This window comes from Leucopleurus acutus (genome assembly GCF_964270905.1).
Source record: "Leucopleurus acutus genome assembly, chromosome: 19".
Classification (NCBI taxonomy): domain Eukaryota; kingdom Metazoa; phylum Chordata; class Mammalia; order Artiodactyla; family Delphinidae; genus Leucopleurus; species Leucopleurus acutus.
In genome coordinates, this window is record NC_139161.1 from 22433520 (window position 1) to 22452089 (window position 18570).

At 52.0% G+C, this 18570-nt stretch overlaps 1 protein-coding gene across 6 annotated transcripts; it reads left to right on the top strand.

Annotated features, from left to right (window-relative positions):
• Positions 1-516: 516 nt before the first annotated feature.
• On the top strand, positions 517-14762 carry NFE2L1 (NFE2 like bZIP transcription factor 1). Of its 6 annotated transcripts, XM_082860727.1 has the most exons (7): positions 940-1028; positions 2121-2295; positions 2625-3136; positions 7958-8173; positions 8586-8675; positions 8902-9060; positions 9853-14762. In XM_082860727.1, exons 3-7 carry the CDS (start codon positions 2627-2629, stop codon positions 11209-11211), a joined length of 2334 nt encoding a protein of 777 aa, XP_082716853.1. In that variant the 5' UTR covers positions 940-1028; positions 2121-2295; positions 2625-2626; the 3' UTR covers positions 11212-14762. The 6 variants fall into 6 exon arrangements, with proteins under 6 accessions (XP_082716851.1, XP_082716853.1, XP_082716850.1 ...); XM_082860725.1 differs by lacking the exon at positions 940-1028 and adding an exon at positions 517-624 and having other exon boundaries at positions 2121-3136; XM_082860724.1 differs by having other exon boundaries at positions 2121-3136.
• The last annotated feature ends 3808 nt before the right edge of the window (positions 14763-18570 follow it).

Here is an 18570-nt window from a genome sequence, read left to right on the forward strand (position 1 = left end):
CACATGCTCTGTGCCCCACCTCAGCATCTCAGGTCTTACTGGACTTTTGCAAGTCACCGTGGGAACCCTCAAGGGGGGGACCCCGCACTCCGGCGGCGATACCACCTCCCATTCCCAGCCCTAAGCCCTTATACCCTCGCCAAAGAATGCACTGGAAGCGCTCAGCCTATTAACTTCACTCCGTGCCCAGCCTGTAATACCTCCTGCAGCCGGCGAGCGACGGGCGCACGGCTGAGGGGTCCCGAACGCCGGGCGATAGGGCCTTCGCCCCACTTTATTGGTGGGCCCATGCCGTGGGGCGGGCCTACATGCCCATTGGGCCGTGGGCCGTGTCAGTCTTGGGAAATCGGTAAAGGGAGAAGGAGGCGCACTCAGCCATTGGGTTCTCTCTGCTGTCAATCAAAGCGACATCCGGCGACGGCCAATGTCTCCCCTCGTTGATTGGAGAAACGTGTCCCGGGGGAGTACGCGGAGGGCGGGCTTCCGTGTGAGGTAGAAGGAGGGGGCGGGGAGGGAAGCGGAGGCTGGCGAGCTCTAGGCCGGCCGGCGGTGGCGGCGGCAAGGCCTGGCCTCGGGCTGAGCGCCTGCTGTGGCGGCAGCGGCGGACGCCGAGATCAGCAGAGGGTATCAAGCACATTTCTTTCCCTAACGGGAGGGGCGCAGCGCCGCGGGGCCGAGGCTTACGGGGTGAAGGGCGGCGGGGTGGAGCTGAGGGGCAGGAGGCGGGAGCGGGCGGCCGAGCGGAGTTCGCGTCGGGGCCGGGCCCTGGGCCTGGCAGGGAGGGGCCGAGAGGCAGTGGAGAAAGCATCTCCGGGGTGGGTTGGACTGGGGAGGGCTGAGGGCCTGAGAAGGCGTGGTGTTAGGCCCAGGCTTGGGAGCGGGGTGGGGCCATAAGGGCGGAGGGCGGGGTGGGGTTTGGCCGTCAGGGTGGGTCAAGGCCAGGAAAGTAGCACTTGTTCGCTGCTGCCCAGAGGCTAGAAGTCGAGGCGCCAGGAGCGGCATGGCGACTTGGTCCCAGCCGGACTCGGGTATCCGGGGCAGGGTGGGACCGGGCTCAGGCCTGGCCTTACTCGATCTTTAAGGGACCTTGTCCGGTTTCTCGAACTTAATTGGCTCTTGGGAGGTTTTTAGTAGTAAATTGCGTGAGAACTGGAGGGAAGTGTAAGCAGGAATTCTGGGTCGCAGTTATGTTTACTCCAACCAGATAAGGGCGTGTGTGTGTGTGTGTGTGTGTGTGTGTGTGTGTGTGTGTGTGTGTATCCCTCTTTCTCTTTAGGATGAAGTTCGTAGATGGGTCACAGCAGTGAACAGGAGAGAGCTATGTCGTGGTTTATGAGGTTAATGGATGCTCAGAAGTAGAGACTAGAAAGTGAAAGGCAGCTTTACTCCCTCCCCACTTGGCTATCTGGGTTGAAGACTTGGCCATATCCTTCTGCTTTGGATCAGAAGGTCACGTGAATGAAAATAAAACCTGCCTATTCAAATTCTGGACCTAATAATCCTGCCTCAGGGCCCCCCATCTCGTCAGTACCCCCATTTTTTTTAAATGTGAGAGTGATAGGAAAGGGAAATCAGATTTTAAAGTTGGAAAAACAAAAGGCGTTATTCTTTTCTATGATGTGGTGGTTGTCTCGTCCTTTTACTCTCTCACCCATTAATAATCTCTCCCTCCCTTTTAGAACTTGAAGGCACAAGAATTGTAGGCAGTTTTCTACTGAGAGAGGAGAAACAAACTTTCTTTTAAGATAGGAAATGGACTTCTCACGCTAAAAATAGAAGCTGGGTAGTGTGTATGGGGTGGGGGGAGGGTTGGTAAATCAGACAACGTGTAAAGTATTTTGGATGCCCTGGGCATTATCTGCTTATCCAAAATGAGCTACCTTTTAGGGTGCTGCAGAATTAATATCCAGAAACTGAGATCCCTTGTGAGCAATACCTTCCTCTCATAGTTGTTCTGTCTGTAACAGGTTTTCATGTTTTGTTTTTCTTGGAGTATAATAACTGATTTATTTTTAAATAAAAAATAAAAGTGGCCTCTTAATGTGTTTCCTACCTCTGCCTTGGTCATGGCATGAAAATTATGGAATCTTATCCTGTTGCTTTTGTGATTCCCATTTCAGGTTTCTTTGGAAACCCCCCTGGTAAGTGTGGAGGAGGCGGGACACTCTGACCCAAGACAAAAGGCCTGTAGCTCCAGCCAAAGGAAATAAACCTTAGGAGAGAGAAGGAAAAAAAATATCCATCAGCTGTTCCCGAGAACAACCTGCAGTGAAATTTACAGAGAGGACAACTAATGTGAGTGAGGAAGTGACTGTATGTGGACTGTGGAGACAGTAAGTCACGTGGGCCCTGAGGGCCTGGACTGGGTTAGGAAACAGTTGTACTTTCAGAGGTGAGGTGTCAAGAAGGGAAAAGTGAATGTGGTCTGGAGTGTGGCCTTGGCTCCAAGGGGTGTGCTTTCCTCTGAGGCTGTCAGGAAGCTCAGCCCCTGTGTTCTGCCAGGGTGGGGTACAGGGTTTGGCACTGAGGAGGGTAACTTGCTGGCTGGAGCAGCAGAGCAGTGGCCTTGATTTGTCTTTTGGAAGATTTAAAAACCAAAAAGCATAAACATTCTGGTCCTTCAGCAATGCTTTCTCTGAAGAAATACTTAACGGAAGGACTCCTCCAGTTCACCATTCTGCTGAGTTTGATCGGGGTGCGGGTGGACGTGGATACTTACCTGACCTCGCAGCTCCCCCCGCTCCGGGAGATCATCCTGGGGCCCAGTTCTGCCTATACTCAGACCCAGTTCCACAACCTGAGGAATACCTTGGATGGCTATGGTATCCACCCCAAGAGCATAGACCTGGACAATTACTTCACTGCCCGGCGGCTCCTCAGTCAGGTGAGGGCCCTGGACAGGTTCCAGGTGCCAACCACTGAGGTTAACGCCTGGCTGGTCCACCGGGATCCGGAGGGGTCTGTCTCTGGCAGCCAGCCCAGCTCGGGCCTCGCCCTCGAGAGTTCCAGTGGTCTCCAAGATGTGACAGGCCCAGACAACGGGGTGCGAGAAAGCGAAACGGAGCAGGGATTCAGTGAAGATTTGGAGGATTTGGGGGCTGTAGCCCCTCCAGTCAGTGGAGACTTAACCAAAGAGGTTAGTGGCGACGTGGAGGGGAGGGTGGGAAGGGTCTGGGGTTGCGGGGGTGGGCTGGTCCTGAAGGAGTGTAGTAATAGTAGTAAGCCCTGCAAAGAACCAGAGAGGTTCCGGGGGGTCTCAGGCATTGTTCTGGGATAGGAGTGGGCTAGATTGTCTGACTAAGATTGGGGGTTGGGAGCATTTCCTTGTGTTGAACCATTGACCCACCTCTAAATGAACTGTCAGGGCAGTGGGAGGTCCTTAGAACATGCCTGTGTGTTTACTGCTTGGATTTCAACATGACTCCTGGAGGCCTGGGGTGGGGGAGGGAGTCATGTTATGATGGGCTTTGATGCGGTGTATGTTCGTTGCTAAGACACAAATATTTTGTGGACTGTTGCCTTGTACCTCCCCCCACATCAAAACACACCTACGTATTCTGAAGTTCTCCTTTGTGGTCAGGCCTGTTGTGGTGGTAAGGTCCTGATAAGTCTTCTCTCCTGGGTCTGAGCCAAGGGGTAGATTTAGATAGTTATTCTTGGCCAGGAGAGGGCCAAGGCTCCCATTCTTTGCTAAAGGCCCACTGCAGCGAGTAGGGACGGGAGGGATGGATGGGAACTAGAAGAGAAACTGCATTCTGCTGCTGAAGGCAGCTTGCTTTGAGCTGTCAGAGGTCTGAACTGACGAGTGGCTGACACACTCTTCTGGGCAGAAGGTGATGCAGTCGCCTCTAACCATGTTAAATGGTTTCTGCTGCCCCTCCCCCACCAATGTGATAAGACTGCTTTGAGCTCTGCGATTGGACCTGTCTTGCCACTCAGTCTTACGGAGCTTGGGAAAAGATCCAGTTCAGTCGCTGGCCATTAGGGAAGGAGGAGGCTGGATTGCACTGGGCTGGGTTTTCCAGAGCTGAGTCTTGAGGCGGGGGTGCATGGGGGGAGTGTTTGGGAAGAGGGGGTGTGGAGGTATGTTAAAAGTTTTACAGATGCTGTAGAACTTGGCTCTTTCTGCATACCAGTCAGACCAGGTTTTGCCTACCATCCCGCGTTGAAGCCGGTTCTAAGCTCGGTTCTCTGAATGTTAGTGACTGTCAAATCATGTGGCTTTCTCTGGGCCAGTGGTCCTCAACTGGGGATGATTTTGTCCATCAGGGAACATGTGGCAGTGTCTAGAGACAGCTTTGGTTGTCACAACTGGAGAAGGTGTTACTGGCATCTAGTGGAGAGAGGCATGGGATGCTGCCGAACTTCCTAAAAAGCATAGGACAGCCCCTAAATAACAGGTTGATCTGGCCCCAAATGTCAGTAGTGCCAGGGTTGCTCTGTGCTTAGCTGGCTCATATTGGCTCTACTTTGAGAGAGACTAGAATTACCTGTGTATGGGAGTCGTGAGCACTCCTTGCCTTGCAGTGCCTCTTTTCTGAGATTCTTACAGTGCCACCTCTCTTCTGCTTCCTCTGTTATTTACCTTCAACTGGACTCCAGTCTTGGCACAGTGGTCTGAAGAAGTATGCCTCCCAGCCTCCTCTTCCATCATCCCACCCACGGTAGCTCCTCAAGGGGTAGATGTAATTGGGCTTGGGAACCCTGCTGCTGGTAACCCAGCAGGCATAGCTTCATTCCTCTTCCTGCAGGGATCTCTCCTGGGATGGGGTGGGATGGGATGTTTTCAATGTAATTGGCTGGGTTGGGGTGGAATGGGATGGGACTTTGACCCTGCTTGCCTCCATTTCTTGATCTTCATGAAGTTTGTGCTTTCCCTGACCCCAGGCTTTCACTGCTCCCTTTGGAGACTGGGGGTGGGTTAGCGTTAGGGGCCCAGGCTGGGTATGGGGGAAGGGAGGATTTTTGTGTGTCTAGAACATTATTTCCTCAGCAACTCAGGGATAAAAATACCCAGGTCCAGAGCATGTGACAGGCACTGCTGGAGCTGGTATTATCCCTGGGTGGCAGCACTCCCCTGCTGCCAGGCCTGTTCGATGGACAGCTATAGCCCAGGCCCTTGTCAGGGATAGGATTCCCCTCGAGGTTGGCACTCTGCCCAGAGAGGGGGGTGGCCTGTGTACAGCTCTTTGCAGGCGAGGAGGAGCACTCTGCGACCAAGGAGAACATACTGTCCCTGACCTGACCTTAGGCTCAAGGGGAGCAGCAGTGAGGATGGGAGCCAGAATTGTGACCCTGATTCTGTCAGGGGCATTCTTCCTGCTTTAGAGATGTAAGCCGGGGCTCAGGCAGAGATGGCTCTTGAACAAAGCCTGGGGTAAAAAGAAAGTGGGGGGCGGGGGGGACATGTTTGTGTCCAGGACGTTGCGGAGCACCTGTCTCCTTCAGTGCTGGCGGTCAGGCTCCTGTCTCCCTCCTCTTGCCTGGGGCTAGGCCTGGCCGGCACTGTGACATCCCTGCATTTGTGCAGATGGATTTCCCCCTTCCTCTTGTCTAGCATGTTGTAGGGTGACAAAGCCCCTGGTTCCCAGTGGATCTGGGTGCACTGGGTTCCTGCCCAGGCTAGCTCTTTGAGCCTTGGGTTTGAAGACGACTGGCCACAGCCCTCCTGAGGAACGGGAAAACTCCTTACACTTCCAGGGAAGAACTTAGATTCCCGAAGAAGCTGTGGGAGGAGTGTCTGCCCAGTCCTGAGTCCCAGTCCTGAGTGGGCTGGGTAAGCAGGATGCGACAGGAGGTAGAGTGGCACCCCTTCCCCCCAGGGCGCTCTCACTGCGCCACCCCGGCTGGCTGACTGGGCTGGGTGGGGCTGCCCGCCCCTGGGTGCGTCTCCTTGAGGAGACGGAGGCGGCCGGGGATGGGCTGGTTCCTTGCGGCAGCTTCTCCAGCTGCCCTGGTGCAGAGATTGGCTCCCGGCTGCAGCTAGGTAACAGGCGGTGGGAGGGGATTGGCTCCTTCCGCATCTCCAGCGGAGACTTGGGGGAGGAGATTGGCTGTCGTCGCAGCCTAGGTAACGACAGTGGGAGGGGATTGGCTCTTTCCGCAGCCCAGCTGCTGACCTGGGGGAGGGGATTGGCTCTCCGCAGCCTCAGCAGTGACCTGCGGGGTGGGAGGGGGAGGGGATTGGCTCCTTGCTGCAGCCTAGGTAACAAGTTTGGGGGGCGTGGGGAGGGGGAGAGAGGGAGGAGCGGGAGGATAGGCCCAGGAGGGAGCTTGCTTTCCTCTGCAGCTTGAGCACGGAGCATGGGGTGGGAGTCCCATCTCACTGCAGCCTCTGCGGTGAGCTCAGGGTGGGGGCTGCCGGGCGCCTGAGTGGAACTGGGCTTGTGAGGTGGGAGGGGGCTGCTCCAGGATGGAGGAAGGGGGCTGGGCTGGGCCGCCCAGGCAGCAGCACGGGCGGGGCACCCTCCTTGGGCCCCTCGGAGCTAGCAAGGGGCCACCCTTCCAGCCTGGTGTGCTCCCTGCGAGCCAAGAGCTCCTTGGAGCCCCCTGTCCGGCTGCCCAGCACCAGCTGCCCTGGGGCTCATCTCGCACACCATGACCCGCCTGGACCGCAGCTCTCACAGTGGTGGGGGCCATGCCAAAGGGAGCCGGCCCCTTAACTCTTTGGTGGCTGGTCACCGGGTGGCCCAGCCCCCCTCTGCTCCTGGGTCCAGGGCTTCTGTTCAGGTTGGTATATGTGGGGAGACTGCAGGGAGAGGTACACCTGGGAGGTCTTAGGATCAGGGAGGCTTACTGTGGGAGAGGGATACCTGGTCAGAGCTAGGGAGGTGGGTCTAATCTAAGGATACTGCTTTCTGGAAAGTGTCTGCCTTTTAATCTCTGACTGGAAGGCAACAGTTTAGGGTTTCTTTAACTGCAGGGGGTGGCATGTACAGGAAACCCGAACGCCTCATATTTATTGGGGTTGTACGCTGGTGGCATTGGGGGTAGCAGGTGGAGCCGGAACTAATCAGGAGCCGCCAGCGTAGAGTGAGAGGGAGGCATTTTGGTGCCCGGGGCGGCAGTTGTGGCTGGGCAGTGATGGGGGCTATGTCCTTGAGTGGGTTGCCTGATGGGAGTCAGTGAGTCCTGGGGTGTGGTAAGGGAGTGAGAGCACTGGTTTGTGGGGACACCGTGGGGCTGGCCTTGGCAGGGGTGGGGTGTCCAGTGAGGATCATCTGACTGCCTGAGGCTCTCCGGGGACTGAGGCAGCTTGCTGGGATCAGCTGAGAGTGGGCATTCTGTTCTGGCAGGGATGGATCTTGAGGTGAGCCTGGACTGAGAATTGTGTGTGTTCAGCCTTACTCCTGCCTCATCCAGGGAAGGGGGAACGGCTCTAGGAAGGGCTGGATAGCCTGTCGTTGTCATTGGTTGCATCAGGTGGTTGCAAATGCAGGGATTTTCCTCTCCAGTCCACCCCACCCCTTTATGCAAATGAAATGGCACCACAGGCTGATGCAAGTCTGGCCACTGCGAAGCAATTTTGCTTGACAGTTCACTCTTGCTTGCCATGGCCAGCTTTCTACAAACCAAGTTTTAAGGGATTCCCATTCCCGAAATGAGAAGTGTCTCCTCCTTCCCCCTTTCTTCTTAAGTAGTGGTAAGATGGCCCTGCCTTTTGGCCTGGCTGTGCCTCTGGTCCAGATCCTAAGCCCGCAGAACGGTATGGTGATGGTTGTGCTAGTGGTTTTCGCTAGCTCTTTTTTTTTTTTTTTTTTTTGGAGGCTGGTGTCTGGAAATGGATGAATGAAGCCGTGCTGGTACGGAGGGGACAGGGGGTAGAGTCTGGCAGGTGTAGATTGGGAGGGGCCCCACCTGGGAGTAGTTGGGGTGATGCTAGCAGAAACCTCTGAGGGGCAGGACAGGGAGGGGCCCCTGGACCCCAGAGCTAAAGTCATGATGCTCTGTCTTTCAGGACATAGATCTGATTGACATCCTTTGGCGACAGGATATTGACCTGGGGGCTGGGCGTGAGATTTTTGACTACAGTCATCGCCAGAAGGAGCAGGATGTGGATAAGGAGCTGCAAGATGGAGCAGAGCAGGAGGACACCTGGCCAGGCGAGGGTGCAGAAGCTCTGGCACGAAACTTGCTAGTGGATGGAGAGACTGGGGAGAGCTTCCCTGCACAGGTACTCCTGCCTCTGCCCACTTCTAGAAACTTCTCTTTAGAGAAGGCAGGTTGTGTCTGTGGGATGGGCCTGAATGTATATCTTGGGTTGGGGTCTCTAAGTCACAGTGGTGGCTGAGGAAGCGGGAGTAGAAGAGCAGCAGCAGCGGAGGGGCCGCGCCTTAGTAACGAACAGCACATGGGAGGCAGAGCATCTAGCGGCTTTCTGCTTGCGTCAGAACCCCCCCACTCTCTTCTCCGCTGGAGTTTGGGACTCAGGGCCAGCCGACAGCCTGGGAACGGAGGGCGAGTGTAGGCCTGCAACCATGCAGGGCCTCCTTCAAGCTTCCCCTTGGAAAGGCTGGGGAAGGGGCTTCGGCCCACAGGCAGCCAAGGCCCGGGTCAGTCAGACTTAACAGTTGCTGTTGCCACAGGTGCCTGGTGGGGAGGACCAGACAGCCCTGTCCCTGGAAGAGTGCCTTAGGCTGCTGGAGGCCACCTGCCCCTTTGGGGAGAATGCTGAGGTGAGCAGGACTCCAGGGAGAGCCCACTGAGTCAGCAGGGCAGCCTGCACACAGTGTGTCTCTCTGTGGCTGCCTGAGGGGCCGACTTTTGGTGTTGGCCTTGTCCTGGCTGCTGGGGGTGAATTGAGAGGAAGGAAGAAACAGAACCTCAGGTGGTAGTCTCGGGGAGGAAAGCAGAAGGTGGTCTTTCCTCCTCCCCTATTAAACCCTCTGTGTTTTGCCCTAGTTTCCAGCAGACATTTCCAGCATAACAGAAGCAGTGCCTAGTGAGAGTGAGCCCCCAGGTCTTCAAAACAATCTTTTGTCTCCTCTCCTGACGGGGACAGAGTCTCCATTTGATCTGGAACAGCAGTGGCAAGATCTCATGTCCATCATGGAAATGCAGGTAGGATTATCAGAACCAGGCACAAACCTCTCGGACTTTGTGTGGGGTGTCTTCATACTCAGTTGCTTTTCCACTTCTGGGAAAAGAGAGTAACACCTTTCTGATCCATAGGAAAGTGGGGACACTGAGAGGTAACTGTCCACGTGTCAGTAGGTGGTGGAGTCAGGATTGGGGTTTGGGTTAAAGCCCCGGGGCTGAGGCTTCTAACGCAGGCCTGCCTCCTAGGTGCGCCTCCTTCTTTCCCTTCAGGCAGATAATCACTGGGCTGGGTGTTTCCTAGGTTTAGCATTAATAAAAGCTGACATTATTGTAGTGCTTTACAGCCATTGTCATTTCACTTGGCCCTCGGGATCATCTAGTCAGCCCTTTATTATTTTAAACGTGAGGACACTGAATCTCAAAGAGAGACTGAGTGAAATGCTCCTGGTCTTACAGCAAGTGGTGCAGCTATGCTTTCTTACTCCAAGGCTGGGTGTACTTTTCACTGTGCTGATTCTGCAGTGTTAGGTGCTTTTTTCCTCTCCTCCATGATGGGGGAGTCTGGGCCAAACATGACCTGGAGCTGATCAGTCCTGCCTTGGGGTGGAGTCCACAGGGAGGAACCCGTCTCTGCCAGGCATGATGGATCAAGCGGGGCCAGGAGCTGATGCTGTGTGGGCTGTGGTTTCCTGTCTCTTGCCTTTACACCCATGCAGCTGTGCCTATGTTGGGTGCCTGCTATCGTGAGCCCCCAGCCACACCTGGGGATGGAGTCTGCACTAAGTGAACGGTGATGCTCTTCTCCCCTCCCAGGCCATGGAAGTGAACACATCAACAAGTGAAATCCTGTACGATGCCCCTCCAGGAGACCCACTGAGCACCAACTACAGCCTTGCCCCCAACACTCCCATCAATCAGAATGTCAGCCTGCATCAGGCGTCCCTGGGGGGCTGCAGCCAGGACTTCTCACTCTTCAGCCCGGAGGTGGAGAGCCTGCCTGTGGCCGGCAGCTCCACGCTGCTCCCGCTGGTCCCCAGCAATTCCACCAGCCTCAACTCCACCTTTGGTTCCACCAACCTGGCAGGGCTCTTCTTTCCACCCCAGCTGAATGGCACAGCCAATGACACAGCAGGCCCTGAGCTGCCTGACCCACTCGGGGGTCTGTTAGATGAAGCCATGCTAGATGAGATCAGCCTGATGGACCTGGCCATTGAAGAAGGCTTTAACCCCGTGCAGGCCTCCCAGCTCGAAGAGGAATTTGACTCTGACTCAGGCCTCTCCTTGGACTCCAGCCATAGCCCTTCCTCCCTGAGTAGCTCTGAAGGTAGTTCTTCCTCCTCCTCGTCCTCCTCCTCCTCTTCTTCCTCTTCCTCTTCCTCTACTTCTTCCTCAGCCTCTTCCTCCTTTTCTGAGGAAGGTGCAGTTGGCTACAGTTCTGACTCTGAGACCTTGGATCTGGAAGAGGCTGAGGGCGCTGTGGGCTACCAGCCCGAGTATTCCAAGTTCTGCCGCATGAGCTACCAGGACCCAGCTCAGCTCTCCTGCCTGCCCTATTTGGAGCATGTGGGCCACAACCACACATACAACATGGCACCCAGTGCCCTCGACTCTGCTGACCTGCCACCACCCAGCACCCTCAAGAAGGGCAGCAAGGAGAAGCAGGCCGACTTCCTGGACAAACAGATGAGCCGGGATGAGCATCGAGCCCGAGCCATGAAGATCCCCTTCACCAACGACAAGATCATCAACCTGCCTGTGGAGGAGTTCAACGAGCTGCTGTCCAAGTACCAGCTGAGTGAAGCCCAGCTGAGCCTCATCCGTGACATCCGGCGCCGTGGCAAGAACAAGATGGCGGCGCAGAACTGCCGCAAGCGCAAGCTGGACACCATCCTGAACCTGGAGCGGGATGTGGAGGACCTGCAGCGCGATAAAGCCCGGCTGCTGCGGGAGAAGGTTGAGTTCCTCCGGTCCCTGCGGCAGATGAAGCAGAAGGTCCAGAGCTTGTACCAGGAAGTGTTTGGGCGGCTGCGGGATGAGAACGGGCGGCCCTACTCGCCCAGTCAGTATGCGCTGCAGTATGCCGGGGATGGCAGCGTCCTCCTCATTCCCCGCACCTTGGCTGACCAGCAGGCCCGGCGGCAGGAGAGGAAGCCGAAGGACCGGAGAAAGTGAGCCTGGGGAGGAAGGGGGTTGACGCTCACCGAGATGGAAACTGGAGAAGGGCTGGGCCTGGACCTGGACCTACAGCGGGGACTTTAATGCCTTCTTATCCAATAGATCTCAGATGGGATGACTGCGGGTCAGTGGACAGGAAGAGGCAGGCGCAGGCGCTGTCTGGCTCAGCTTCCCCCACTGAGGGGGGTGGAAGTGGCCAGACCGTTTGGGTGGACAGGGTCCTCACCCCTACCCCTTTCCTTTGAGGGAAGGGTGGTGCTGGCATTGCTGGAGGCCGAAAAAGGGAAAGTAAGGGACTTGTGAGAGGAGAGGAAAGTAGTAGAAAGTCTCATTCCTGGAAGGAAGGAAGGAAGGAAGGAAAACAGAAAACCCAGAAAAATCAAAGCGGGAAGAAAATCAGAGGGCAGGTTAAGTTGGCTCTGGCCAGGATTCCAGGCAGCAGGTTTTAGAGGGGACTAGATTACTGGTGTGAGTAAACCCCACTTCAGCCTAGGGGAGGGGTGGAACACGGAGTTGGTTCTGAGAGGGGCCTGTGAACTCTTCCTGCTCCTGCACTTTGGCATCCCTGATGGGGAGCTCTCGGATAATATCTCCTGTGAGGTTTCCATCAGAGGGGAGCCCCTGGGACCCGACACTGGCTTGGAGGGTTAGGATCAAAGGGTAGAGTCAACAGGCAGGGGTCGTGAGGCCTCATGCTGCAGCAGCCCCAACACCAAGCATGTCACTCACTGCCCTGCCATACATCTTCCTCTGTGCCCAGTCACCCCTGAGCTGAGGCTCCCACGTCTCCATCAGAGCCTGCATGCGAATGCTGTTCTCTTCCCACCCGTGTGCCCCCGCCCCTCACCAGCTGCCTGGAGCTCTTCTGGAGCTGGGGTGCTGGCAGTGCCCACAGGGCTGGGCCTGCAGCCTCCTGGGAGCTGCTTTGAGGCAGGGGGATGATGTGGAGAAGCCAGGCAGTATTCAGCACAACACTGGGGAGTGACCCTTCCCTCAGGCCTCCCCTACCAACAACTGGGCTTTGTCACTGGAAAGACAAAAAACTACAAAACCCAGCAGCAACAACAAAAACTAGTCCTCTTAGAGTTTCTTGCGCTTTGATTTTTTTAGGGCTTGAGCCCTGTTTCACTTATAGGGTCTAGAATGCTTGTGTTGAGTAAAAAGGAGATACCAATATTCAAAGCTGCTAAATGTTCTCTTTGCCATAAAGACTCCGTGTAACCGTGTGAACACTTGGGATTTTTCTCCTCTGTCCCGAGGTCTCTTTCTTTTTTGGGTTTCTTTCTAGGAGACTGAGAAATGCATGTAACGGGGGCTGAGGGTACCCCTCCCTCAGGCTCTTGGCCACAGGCAGCTTCTCCATACCCCCAGTTTAGCAAGGGCTCCTGGAGGACCGCCTGGGGGAGGCAGAGGGGAGCGCCAAGGTGGCCAGGTGGTTCCAGGACCACAGTGTCTCTAACTGTTGCCACTGCTGTCCCCACCTCGGCCTGGGTCTGGAGCATTGTCTGCCCCAGGCTAGCAGGAATGAGTTGAAGGGGGGAAGCACTGATTCTCCTCCCTGCTTAGGTGGGGAGGCATTCTAACTGAGCAGTAGGGATAGAAGGCACGAGCCTGGGAAGTGCTTTTATAAATTATTTTCCTTGTAGATTTTATTTTTAATTTATCTCTGTGACCTGCCAGGGAGAGGAGAGAGAGATGCTGTGAGCACATGACAAAATAAAATAAAATAAAATGGATGATTTATTCTCAAGTGCAATTTTTCCCTATTTTGAGTTTAAATTGAGAGTAAAGGAAACAGGCCCCATGAGGAGAGGACTGGCCATTTTGTGGCTAAGGCAGAGCTCTTAGGGGAAAGTGGGTGGAGAGCAGAGGAGGTTGACAATGAAGAATTTAGAAAGACAAAAGTCTTAAATACTGTATTAAAGCTTCCAGACAGGGGTTATGTACCTTTCTGTAGGGTTTGCCAGCTGAATCCTTTTAGACGAAGGATTCAGAATCCTTTTTGGCCTTTCTCGTAGGGCTAGGCTAGGTGGGTGTTGTCACCTGGCCCAGCTCCTTACCTGTCTTCCTGTGGCAAACTGCATTTTTAATATTGATTGTGCTGTTATTTCTCTGGTGGCCCCACCTAGCAAGGGGGTGCAGAGCTTTGGAGCGTAGTCACAGTGATGACGGTGATGGCAGAAACCCAAGAGATCTACAGGACCAGCACACGCCAAGCACTTCACTATAACGGCAGGGCCACGGAACCAGAGAACAGAAAGCTAGACCCCAGGGTTTAAGGCATTTGAAAGCTCTCCAGCTGAGGTGACCAGAATCTGTTCTCCCTCAAAATAATACAAAAAGCCTGTAAAGAGTTGAATGCTTTAAGGTACTGGATGGTTGCTGGAACAGCCACATGCGCATCTAGGGGTAGGTACTTAACAAATGTCCAAGTAATGAATGCCCACCTGGCAGTCTCTGTGAGATTACCAGGTGAAGTTTAGGACTGGAAGCTGTGATCCTCCTCATGAAACCTGTGATCTTGAACTCCCCATGTACCACTGTATGACCTGGCTTAGCCCAGTCCTTTAATGATGCTACTAGAGCTTATCCTATGGGGTGAATAGAATTCTGGGAATAACACTGAGTTCTTTTTTGTTTCAATTTACAATGTCTTTTGCCCCCCATCTAGTTGGAACGGGTTGGTCCTATCAAACGAGCTCTTTCCTAATTAGTAATTAACTTATGACTGTAAGCCAAATAAAACGAAGATTCTTAAAAAAAAAAAAAAGGCTAAAAATTAAGTCAGAAAAACTAATTTATACTGATAAAAAATACAAGTTATATACAGAAAACTGTGACAAGTAAAATTCAGAGTAATGTTTTTGTATACTTTCTAGAAATGTGTATATTTTTGTTTAGTACACAATTAGGCTATAACTTTTATCTTGTTTTGCAACTTTTCAAACAGATTTTAAAGATTTTAAGAAAAAGTCCTCTCACCTTCCCCTTTGCTAGTGTTGCCTCTGGTCTGAGAAAGTGTGTTTTGGTCACCCCCTTCCCCCATGTCCCCTTATGGAGAAATGTACAGTTGTGTCTGGGAGCTTGCTGTTTAGCTGGGGCTTTGGGCCAAGTTGGTCAGCACTGCTGTGGGGCTGACCTCTTTTTGCTGTTGGCAGGTGGAGTGGGTGTTCCAGCTTCAAGGCTTTTTCTGGCAGGAAGAAGATACGAGACCTCAAGTAAGGACTGTGAAGGCTGCTACACCTGAGACAGGAAGTGAGACGAGGTCCTAGATTTCGCAGGGAGATGAGCAGACCTCAGGACCAAACTTCTGGGTGACGTGCTTGGGTAGGGGTCGAAGGCTTGCTTTGTCTTGACTTTAGTCCTAGGCATCATTCAAACCGATTTTCCCACACATTTTAAATCATGTAAGGCGACGGAAATAGATCCATTGTGTTTGGGGTTTTTTTGCGGTACGCGGGCCTCTCACTGTTGTGGCCTCTCCCGTTGCGAAGCACAGGCTCCAGATGTGCAGGCCCAGCGGCCATGGCTCACGGGCCCAGCTGCTTCGCGGCATGTGGGATCTTCCGGACCATGGGGCACGAACCCACGTCCCCTGCATCAGCAGGCGGACTCCCAACCACTGCGCCACCAGGGAAGCCCCATTGTGGTTTTTTTTAAAAGGCTGTACCACATGGCCTGTGGGATCTTAGTTCCCTGACCAGGGATTGAACCTGTGCCCCCTGCAGTGGAAGCACAGAGTCCTAACCACTGGACCGCCAAGGAAGTCCCAGATCCACTGTTTCAATCTCTGCCCCACATACGATCTCACCAGTGAAGCCAGGGCTATTTCAGAATCAACAAAAATAGAAAAAATATAGAACTGAGGGAAAGTAGAGATCTAGAGACATGCTCAGTGTCATCAAGACCTGGCCTCCACGGCTGGCTCCTTGCCCCTCCTAGGGAAAGCTGAACAGCAATTAAAAACAGCCAGTGAATGAGGAGGTACTTTCCATGGAGTCCTGCCTTCCTCAGGCTGCCTTCATCCCTGCTTTGACCACCCACAGCTACACCAGACCTTGCTGCTCTTCAGATCTGTTTGGCACATAGCTGGAAAACAAGTGCCTTGCAGAAAAAAGAACATCCCCACCACCATAGTTCTACCTCATCCAGTAGGGACTGACCTAGGGCAACAGCTTCAGAAACTCAGACTAAATATATAGTTTTAGGGCACTACCAGCAAGAGCCCGTTTCCTTGATACTATCCATGTACAAAAATGGGTACCAGGTTGGTGTCTGCCTCTCTGGAAGTCATTTTCCCAACCAAGTGTAGACATTCTTTAGCAAAATCCATGTGTTTGATTATTATGAGTGGTTAAGCCTTGTTTTTCTATGCCTGATCCATCTGGGAAGTGAGAGGGAACCATAGACCTTCAACTGGTCATTTTGTCAGTGCACCAAGAACCTCTTTCACTTTTACTTCTCCCACAGAGGTCAGTCAGCCTCCGTCTAGTTCTGAACTTTATAGAGTAAGAGAGTGAGCATGTGGGGACTCTGGGGATACGTGTGAAACTTAACGCGTGATTTGAGTTCTGGTCCTTTTTCTGTCTAGGATTTCTTTGAAAGTTCATGTCTGCCTGAATTAGTTGAGAATCAGAATCTAGTGTACAAGTTGTCTCCAGTGGAGTGAGAATATGGGCCTTTGTGAAGAAGTGTGTTTTCAAAATCAGTTGGATAGAAATCCTTGTCTTCCTTTTTGAGTGTGCAGAAATATCAATAAAAGTCTTAAAGCTGGTTCTTTTCCAGTCTAACTGCAGAATGGAATAGGTTGTACAGTATTTGTTACTTAATTCCAAATGCTGTTTCAACCAAGGAAGCAAAACCTAGTTCACTTGGGGAGAGGTGGAGAAAAGACCAAAAGTTGGGGCTCTGCCTTTTGTTTTAAACACAGATTTAATGAGGCTAATTCAGTTGTCTTAATAAGCCTTCCAGTCTTCAGCTAGGGGCTGAAGCAGTAACTGAAACTGTGGGCCCATGTCCCAGAGCCAGGCCCCAAAGTAGCCCAGCCTGACCTGTGACTATGCAAACAGTAAACAGGGCAGGATTGGTCAAAGTCAACTAGGATTTTAAAATCCATGTGGGGTAAACAATGGCTTTGGTACTATCACAAGTAGTACTTTGGTAAATCACATGCAAACCAGTAAGGTCAGAATGCAGACTCAGACCTGCTGGTGAATTAACACAAGCTATTTAGTATCAACAAATACCAGTCAGCATTATATTGTAAACCTAACGTTTCAGCCTTGCCTCAGAGTTCTGCCACCTAACTGGCCTAAGCAAAAAAAAAGCCTTAGAAACCGACTCCTTACTCTACTTGCCCCATAGAGCAGGGCCAACTATGCTTTTCATCCCAGCAGGATGATTTTATTTCACATTTCATTTGCTTTCAATATTCATCAATTTACTCAACGGGAAGTGCCCAAGGCCAAAGTCAATTAAAAGTCATCCATACGAAAGATAAGCAACCCTGAACACATCGGCTAGGAAAGCAGCAACTTTTGGAGAAAACCTCATTGCTGGACAGTCAAACCAAGGTGATGTGCAGATCAGAGACTGACAGTTGTCTGAGGACCTTAAGCTCCTATATCAAACTTCTTACCACATATCAGAACACCAGGGTGTCTCTATCTATTGCTAAAAGGCAAGGTGAAGGAAGCCAAGACTTCTTCCTTTAATAAGCTGAATGCTGGCCTGGTAGTGGTATTTGTATTTCAATCAAATTCTAGCAGAGGGGATTTCCCTGGTGGTGCAGTGGTTAGGAATCCGCCTGCCAATGCAGGGGACATGGTTTCGAGCCCTGGTCCAGGAAGACCCCTCTTGCCACGGAGCAACTAAGCCTGTGCACCACAACTACTGAACCTGCGTGCCACAACTACTGAGCCTGCACACCTACAGCCTGTGCTCCGCAACAAGAGAATCCACCACGATGAGAAGCCCGCACACCGCAACTAGAGAAAGCCCACGCACAGCAATGCAGCCAAAAATTAAAATAAATAAAAATAAAAAAAATAAATTCTAGCAGAGGGAAAACACTGAGCCTGGACTTAGTTCATTCCTATCAGTTCTGAGTTTTAAATGAGAACATCCTCATGATGTTCATGAGAAGGCCCAACTTGCACATCAGATTAGTATGACTTGATCAGATAAATTTGATCTCAAACAGAACTCAGGTCCATACATAGTTACGGATTTGGAGCCATTGCAGAAATTTGGATTTCAGAGTTTCAATTCCACCAAATTATTTTGGAGTAGCGATTTGTTCTAGCACTCCCCCCCCCCACCCTTTCTCTATGAGGAAAATAATTACCTTGTAATACAGATTCCCGATGCCACAGGCCATAGACTATAAAGATGTGCTGTGTACACATGGTCAAACACTAAATAGCCAAGGGTTAAAATCAAGTTGAGCTGAGTCTGAATGAGTTCTGGAATGTAAGATTATACCGGAAAATAAGTACTTAAAAATCAATTATTAAACATTATTTAAAATTGGTAGTCAAAACTTTCAAATGCCATTGGAAAGCAGAAACAATTATTCCTGAGCACTGTCAGTTGACAAGAGTGTTTCTGTATTTACTGTATTAACTTGAAACTCAACTGAAGGCAGTGAAGGAACAAGGTATTTTCTTTGACTGGCTTTGCCAGTGTAGGACAGCTGATAATGATTCTGTCACCAAATTAGTAAGCTCTTGTTCTTTTGTAATGGTAACTAAGGTAACAATCTGTATCTCCTCAACTCCTGGGCTAGAGGTCTAATATGATGCAATTTTGTTGAAGGCATCTGACATGTTTTTGTATTTCCTAAAGAAATGCTCTACGAATACTTTCTGAAAGCAGACTTAAGATTTGTTGTGCCTATGTATATTTTTTCCCCTGACATTTCTGCATGCATTTGTGGCTTCAGCGATCACTTGAGAAAAATGTATCCTTAACCCTTGAATCTAGAAATGTGTGATAATTGGCTTTTAAAGATAACAAAATTGCATATCTTCACTTCAACGTGCATTATCAATTTCAGTGTCTTCCATGGGGAAGAATGATATGGTTTTAAAAGAGCTCAGGAATGCCAGCAGTGACAGTGAAATAGGTTCCAAAGGTTAAGGCTAAAACTGAATAGCACCCCATCTTGGACAAGCACCAAGACTGAAGGCTAATTTCAGTGCCTCTGATGATGGAGAACAGAACCAGATATATCTGCCCACCTCAACTCTCTTAACTAGCTACAGACTGCTCTGCTGCTGCCAACTACAAGGACACACTCAGACCTCTGCAGAGGAAGACCTCTCCAGCTCCATTTATGTCTCCCTAAACTCCTAG

Excerpts from the sequence above, each read along its gene's own strand:
- NFE2L1 (XM_082860725.1), top strand. The coding sequence starts at position 2,627 with ATGCTTTCTCTGAAGAAATACTTAACGGAAGGACTCCTCCAGTTCACC. Across the intron at positions 3,137-7,957 it reads GTGGAGACTTAACCAAAGAG|GACATAGATCTGATTGACAT; the intron begins GTTAGTGGCGAC and ends TCTGTCTTTCAG. Across the intron at positions 8,174-8,585 it reads GGGAGAGCTTCCCTGCACAG|GTGCCTGGTGGGGAGGACCA; the intron begins GTACTCCTGCCT and ends CTGTTGCCACAG.